The following is a 7880-nucleotide window of genomic DNA, read 5'->3' on the forward strand; positions in this document are numbered from 1 at the left end:
AAATCCTGAAAAACAAAAAAAAATTCTACCAGCTATACGCAATTTAAATACTGCTCAGGAGCACCAGGGGCGCTCAGCTGATTAGATTGAGCCCTTCATTGGGCTCTGTGCTGAGCCTGCGTGGGATTCTGTCTCCTCTCTGCCCCTCACCCCATCCACACTCTCTCAAAATAAATAATCTTTAAATACTGCTTACAAAAACTATCAAAGGAAAGGCCAGAATCATGTAAACAACATACGCTTAAAACAGAAGAGGCAGAAGCTTAACACACAGGGTACAGTGTTTTTTATTCACCAATAAACTAAAAGTCCATTTCTAGATGTTTCTTTCCTTTGCATGCTTCATTTGTTTTATTAGCGAGCAAAACCCTGTAAGAGGCTGCCTTATCTAGTCTTCAGATTCAGATCCATCTTCATCTTGACTAATCTGGAAGTAACGAAGTTCGTAAGTCTCCTTGTCAGATGCAACCACACGAAGCCAATCACGAAGATTGTTCTTCTTAAGGTATTTCTTGGTAAGATATTTCAAATACCTGTAAGATAAAAACATGAATTTCATTAAGAAACATAATTATCTACCATGCACAGGATTATCATGTAAGACATGCAGTTGTATTCATCTTTAACGTTCCCTCCAAAATATTTCATTTGTATCAAACACTGTGGAAGGTTGCTGGGGACAGAAGAATAATTAGGCAGCTTCTCAACCCCAATTAGAATTAGTTCATGTCCTACAAACCCTATTCCCCCACCTCCCTAAAATAAACGTCCTTTATGTTGAAGCTAAAGAGAGAGCCACAGTAGCTTGCTCTTCAGTTTTACTGCCATAACAAGATTACGTTTTAATTAAATACATAATCTCATTAGGGTGCCTGGGTGGTTCAGTCAGGTAAACAACTGACTTGATTTCGCTCCAGTCATGACCTCAGGGTTCTGCAATCGAGCCTGGTGGAGGCTGCTTGGGATTCTCTCTCCTCCTCTCTCAAAATAGATGAACCTAAAAGATCAGCACACCTGCAACTAGCATATGGCTCAGTTCTTACAAAAAACTTTCAGCATGGTCTCATTTCATCACTCCAGCCACTCTCTTCCATTTATGCTTTACGGTAATTCTGAACTACCAAGCATTCCTCAAGCTTCTGTTTTTCTTTCTTAATGCTGGTCCCTCTGGCAGGAATTACATCATTCGACTGGCAACACTGCTGATCTCAGGTTCTCTGCAAATTCTTAGCCCGATCTCTACCTTCAACACAGCTATTATAGCACTGCATTTTACAATTATGTGCCTATTATAAGATCCCTGAGAATATTACGTTTTCACCCCTGAATCCCTAGTGATTAACCAAACAGCTAACAAGCGTCACTACTTTAGTCCAAGCCACTACCATCTCCTCTATTTTCTTTTTTTTTTATTTATTTTTTTTTTTAATTTTTTTTAACGTTTATTTATTTTTGAGACACAGAGAGACAGAGCATGAATGGGGGAGGGTCAGAGAGAGAGAGACACACACACAGAATCCGAAACAGGCTCCAGGCTCTGAGCTGTCAGCAAAGAGCCCGACGCGGGGCTCGAACCCACGGACCGCGAGATCATGACCTGAGCCGAAGTCGGCCGGCCGCTTAACCGACTGAGCCACCCAGGCGCCCCATCTCCTCTATTTTCACATTAAGTTTGTCGTCTTCAGCTTCACTTCTCAACTACTTAATACTGCACTTCACTGTCTCCACTAGAATTTAAGCTCCTTTGGTGGTAGGTACTTGGCTTCTTGGCCCACTGCTGGGCTATCCAATCCTACAACAGTGCTACCATATAAATTTGTTGAGTAAATTAAATGAACTAAAACTGGAAGCAAAATGTTACCTTTGACTACCTGCCTATACTAAACCAACCACCAAAACCTTTAAATTATTTATATATATATGTGTGTGTGTATATATATATATATATATATATATATATATATATGAAAACATTTACATTAGGCAAATTGAGACATTACTTTCAAGTTACACATTAGACACGTTTCTTGCAACATATTCTAATATTAAATCATCTAACATCTTAAAGTTTACATATAATTTGGATTTCAGGGACTATAATGTACTGGACAGGAGCCTATATTCCAGCAAAAATTTATGCTTACTGACAACCAGCCTAAGTAATTGGCCCAGTTACTGAATATATTTTCCATTCACACAGGCTATTAGGAAGTTCAAAACACTTTTCACGTGCATCTCTGAACATATCAACACATCTATCCCTGCATATGAAGAGAAAATATTAGGATTACGTATTCTGTAATATTCACAATTACCATCATTTAACTAAAATATTATGGGAAACAAATACCAACCTTTTAGAGAACTGTTTCTCAGAAACAACTGTGATTTTATTCTTGATGCGTTCAATGTGAACAACATTCCCCAGATTTCCAGTTTTTCCATTGACTTTAACCTTCTCCCGTAGAAACTGTTCCTATTTTAAAACAGAAAAAATGCAAAACTAGGGAAGAAAACCCTAGATTTTCACTAGGGAAGGTACCCTAGGAATAGAGCTTAGGTTAAAATCAAGAGTTATATACTTAAAGCATTAAGCACTCTAATACAATGATAAAAACAAGCCAAGGAGAGTGATACTTACAAAATTTCCAGAATCAAAAATTCCATCTTCTACTGGGTGAGTAAGGTCCAAATTAAATTTCCAGGTTGACTTCTTAGGCTTCTTGTCTTTCTGCTACAGATAGTTAACATAATTAGGACTAGTCCATTCACTCATTTTTATATTGCAAAACTTTAAAATCTGTTATCAGCCCAAAGATGCAAGTGTACTGTGATGTCATATTATGAAATGGTGCAAAATTGTAAAAAGTCGCTGAATTTATCTATTGGGTATACCCCTTTTTCTTAGTCTGTCAGAAAAGGGGTACACTCCTTAACTTGTTTAAACCGGGTTTTTGTGAAATCCAATGGTAATTCTCCCTGTTCACCATGCAAGTGTCTCAAAAGTGCAAAACTCAAGGAAGCATGAAGTGTATGGGTAGCCACTATTAGTTCTCTGAATGAGAAAATTCCAAAGAATCCTATATTTACAACTGGAAAAGATTAATAAGAGAATCAATTTACTTTCTACTCTAAATTAAAATTAAACCATGACCTGGGGTTGGTTTGAACCTCTAACCAAGTCTATTCTGTTCCAATTATCAAGAAAAGTTTTATGGGCTTTTAGTATTTTCCAGGTCACTGATGTTCAATTTTAAATTATCAGGTACTATTTACTATAGGCCAGGCCCTATGGGAAACAGGTAGTATACACCACTTTACCCAAGCTCAATTATACACCAGAACAGGATACTCTATCCACTCAAGCCTACAGAATTAAATCATTATTGTGTTATAAGAGAAAGAAAGGAGATATTTAATCCAAGTATGTAATTTAAAAAACATATGTAACTTTAGTTTGCCATATCCCAAACTCAGAATTATCACATAATCAGGCTGTACAAGTAAAACGTTGCTCTGGCTACTATCAGTATACATTCAGACAATGTCCTAAAAACAGACAAATCAGTATTCATCAGAGGATGGATCTCCAAATTAGATCCACCCAAACGGATACCAAGTACTAATGCCAGTTTGCTTTTAGGTAGACGAGTAATTTGCACCAAAAAAAAAAAAAAAAAAAAAATCCCCTCCAAAACTTATAACTGGTAAATTGCCGACGTATACCTACCTTTTCAAATGCTCTTTAGACTGGTTTTGGTATCTGATTCCCTTATTAACAACGTAAATAAGATCTTTCCACGTTTTATCTGCCTAAAGTCGTGACTTCTACCTTTTAAAAAAAATTCCTTCATGAAGTAACAATGACAATTCTTCCTTTAGTCCTAAAGTTCTCTGAAACTTTTGTAGCCTCGGAGCTCCCTCCGCGCTGGCGAGGCTATCAGACCGGCCCGATTACCCACATTTCTTTCCTGGTGCAAACGAATAGGACAGCATCGGCATTTCCAGAAGCGAGACTGAAAAGAAAAAGGCCCCAGTGCTGTCCTACTACCCTTGTTCATCGTCGTGCCTCCTCCTTCCTTGCGCTGCCACAGCCACCCATCCCAAGCCAGTTCCGGACGGGGCTCGAACTCTACTAGACCGCATGGCAGTCTCCAGGAGTCTCGAAAATAACAACTTGTAATTTTAACAACGTGCTTGTGTTCCTGACCTAGTCTCCATTTCAACTCTTCCTTTATCTCGAATGAGAGGTCCCCAACTCGCAAAATTTTTGTAGATGTAAAAATCATCTACACCGGGGTAACACCAAAGAACGCTCCCACCCAAAGAACGCTCACTCACCGGCGCCATCTTGGAGGCCAACCGTGGGATCAGAGAGAAAGCTACAGGCGCGCGTCACGTATTTATAGCAAAACGTGCTGCGACACGCGCTGAGAACGTACGCTCGCTGCCTCCCGGAAGAGAACGTGTGGAGGCCGGTAACCCAGGAAACTGGGGCGTGGCCAGGGTGGCTAGGTTTCCTACGCAGTCAGGTTTCCCGGGAGCGCCGGCTAGTGGCCATTGTAAAGTAATTCACGATTTTCCGCTAAAGACAACACTAAGCCATGGACCTCAGAGGTCTCTGCAGTTCCTGGGAGGTCGCTCTCAGATAAACACAACCGAGGGATGCAGGAATCATCTTTCATTGATCACCTAGATCTTCTTTCCAATCAGGGCAAGACAATGTCACATTTCAGGGTGTTTTGGGATCTTATGTCTTATATTGTAATTACAATTATGCAGAGAAAAAGTTACGTCTGTATTCATGTTTCATCTATGAGTCTTGTTTACTAAATGACTGTTGAGGGAAGTGTTTCAGGGAGCCAAAATAAATTGGGTTCTTGAGGAAAAAAAGCTTCTAAGAGAAAAAAAAAAAGGATTGCTCTCACTTGTTCACTTGTAGAGTGTGATTTAATTTTATCATGGGTTTTAGTTAGCCCTGTGTAGAAATTAAGATGGAGTCACTCTTGTGAGGCAGAACTTAGGTCAAGCAGTGATGTAAGCGGCCAAGGGCAGTGTAGGTAAGACCAGGTACCTTCCAAGCCAGTACGACTGACCACACCAAAACTGATAACCAGCAGAACCAGAGGAGGTCTGGTTGAATCCCTTTAAAAAGGAAGGATTTTTGCAGCAGATTGTCAAGACTTTCCAGATGCTGACCCTTTCACCTCTGACCACACCAAAAAGGCGACTACCCCAAAGGTTCTGCCTAGATGGTCTCTGGGCAGAACAGAGATCCTTCGCTGCTTGAACATAATAAGCAGCAAGTGCTGAGAGCTGGCCTAGAACCAAGAGAGGCCTTATCATAACTCCACACTCAGAAAATGATTGCAAGTTTAGTTCATTAATTTCCTACCTCTTGTTTTATCTTGTTGTGTGCTTGCCTTGTGCTTTAATTTGTGTGATGGGTAAGAAACCAAGTTAAACGTGAAATGTCATTGAGTTTGGAATCCTGAACCTGATTTACAATTTAACTTTGCTTTATGATTGAATAAAGCTGAGATTATGGAAGGACACAACTCATGTGTGCACCTTCATAGCATGCCCATGATACCATAGGGCTCCTGACTTCCATCCAAAATGCGTCCCAATTAAAGTTCAACAAATATTTGCTGAGACCTAACTACTAAAATGCATAAAGCACATGAAGGTGAATGTGGGGTGGGGACAGTTTTGATGACAAAAGGAAAAAATAGCCTTTGAACTTTGAAGAATTGTAAGTTGACAACAGATCAGAAAAATGGTATCCTTCTCAATATTTTGCAATTTGTTTTACAGAGGTGAAACTATCATACTGGGAGCCAGAGGTATGGATGGGGGGACTTTTGTTGTTAATATTCAGAAAATTTCCTAGAAAGTAACAACTGCATATATTTTTTAAAAATTTGTTTAATATTTATTTATTTTTGAGAGAGAGACAGAACATGAGCAGGGGAGGGGCAAAAAGAGAGGGAGACACAGAATCTGAAGCAGGATCCAGGTTCTGAGCTGTGAGCACAGAGACTGATGTGGGACTTGAACCCATAAACCCTGAGATCATGACCTAAGGTTGGATGCTCAACCAATTGAGTCACCAAGGTGCCCCTATTTTTTATGACAGTGGTTAGTCATAGTGGAAACTATGCTTTAATAAAGCATACAATGTGTAGGATCTGAATATAACTATTGAATTCCTCAGAGAAATCCATTTCAAGAGTTTTTTTTTTGGTTGTTTGCCTCAAGAACCAGAATTTCTTTCTCAAAGATTAAGGGAAAAAAAAAAAAAAAAGGAAATTGGCATTTTCTCCTCAAGGGCTGCTCAGGCTGCAGAGCAGAAATTATCCTTGCAGTATTGGGTATTTTGAAAATAAACTGTTAATTGATACACTATTTTATTTCTGTTGTTTTTGGCAGACTTCCATGTTATGACTGAAAAATGAAACAAAGAAATAAACAACAACAAAAAAACCCTTTAGGAACTATTAAGTCATTTGTACACAGGAGATATTAAAATGTGCTTCAAACTAGCTAGTAATCTCAAAATAACTAAATTGAAACCATAGTGGAAAAAAAAGACTTCTCTAATGTTTTAATGCTGAAAAGAATATTAACTAGAAATGTGCAGATGGTAAGATTAAATATTGTAAATAACATAGTATTTCCCAAATTTTACACATGAACTATAAACACTCAATGCCTGTCAACACCCCCTCCCAGACAGTTCTTACTTTGAAATGGATTCTAAAACATATGAATTAAATGTCTGAAAAGAGTCAAGAAAATTTAGAATAAGGAAAAGTTACCTTTCCAGTCATTCAACTATAAGATACTATAATATATGATAGATATAGTTCTAATATAAACTTCAATCATTTGATCTACATGATTCTGGAGCCTGAATAGATCAACAAAATAAAATATAGAAGGACAATATGGCAGATTGGATGGAGAAATCCCTCCATATGTAGCCACCCTAAAAAAAAAAAAACTGGATAAAACACAGTGTTATACATAATTTCTAATGTATGATCAAGTTGGTTGAAAGTAAAAATTTTTTGGAGGCAGAGATGACAAGGCATGCTCATGTAACTTTGGGACTAGGATCAGCTCTGCTCAAATAGCATGAAAAAAACTTCAACCTAAAAATATTGTTTAAAGAGTGCTTGGACTGATAGTGCTAGGCAAAAGTAAATGTAGATCCTGTCTGTATAGATGTACTTTAGATTCAGACACAAAGGATTCCCTGAGATAAACTTACAGAAATATGAGTTGACAATTTTTTTTTTAAATCACTAAGTACAAAAGAAAACAAGCTACTATGAATGAAAATCAAAATCCTCCAAAAAAACTGTACAATCAGACCCATTTATATTGGAATTATATAGAATATAAAATAAGTGTCTTGAATATATTTAGAAGTTAATGGTATTTCAAATATGGTGAGGGAAACAGGAACAATCAATTTGGCTAGTACTAAAAGAAAATCAGTTCTAGAAATTAAAAATAGAAAACTTTAGTTAGAAAGAGTGGACGAGTTAAACAGGAGAGTAGCCACAGCTGCAGAGAAAATTAGTGAATGGGAAATTACTTAGAGTGCAACATAGACAAACACTACGCATCTCCAGAAGAATATACTCAAATGACATTGTAGCATAAACAGTCCTATGGAAGCAAACTGCGCAGCTTTTTTTTTTTTTTTATTTTTTTTAAAATGCCTTTTATTTATTTTGAGACAGAGAGAGACAGAGCATGAGCAGGGGAGAGGCAGAGAGAGGGAGACACAGAATCCAAAGCAGGCTCCAGGCTCAGCTGTCAGCACAAAGCCTGATGCGGGGCTCAAACCCACAGACTGTGAGATCACA

General features: G+C 38.1%; 1 protein-coding gene across 2 annotated transcripts; it reads right to left on the minus strand.

Moving 5' to 3' along the window:
- Positions 1-265: 265 nt before the first annotated feature.
- Positions 266-4413, minus strand: RPL22L1 (ribosomal protein L22 like 1). 2 transcript variants are annotated; one of them, XM_030330071.1, is made up of 4 exons: positions 4342-4413; positions 2642-2734; positions 2355-2476; positions 266-533 (listed from the first exon to the last, which is right to left on the minus strand). In XM_030330071.1, the coding sequence occupies exons 1-4, from the start codon at positions 4348-4350 to the stop codon at positions 389-391; spliced, it is 369 nt and encodes a 122-aa protein (XP_030185931.1). In that variant the 5' UTR covers positions 4351-4413; the 3' UTR covers positions 266-388. The 2 variants fall into 2 exon arrangements, with proteins under 2 accessions (XP_030185931.1, XP_030185932.1); XM_030330072.1 differs by having other exon boundaries at positions 2642-2731; positions 4342-4398.
- Between the last annotated feature and the right edge of the window lie 3467 nt (positions 4414-7880).

Source organism: Lynx canadensis, chromosome C2 (genome assembly GCF_007474595.2).
Source record: "Lynx canadensis isolate LIC74 chromosome C2, mLynCan4.pri.v2, whole genome shotgun sequence".
Lineage (NCBI taxonomy): Eukaryota > Metazoa > Chordata > Mammalia > Carnivora > Felidae > Lynx > Lynx canadensis.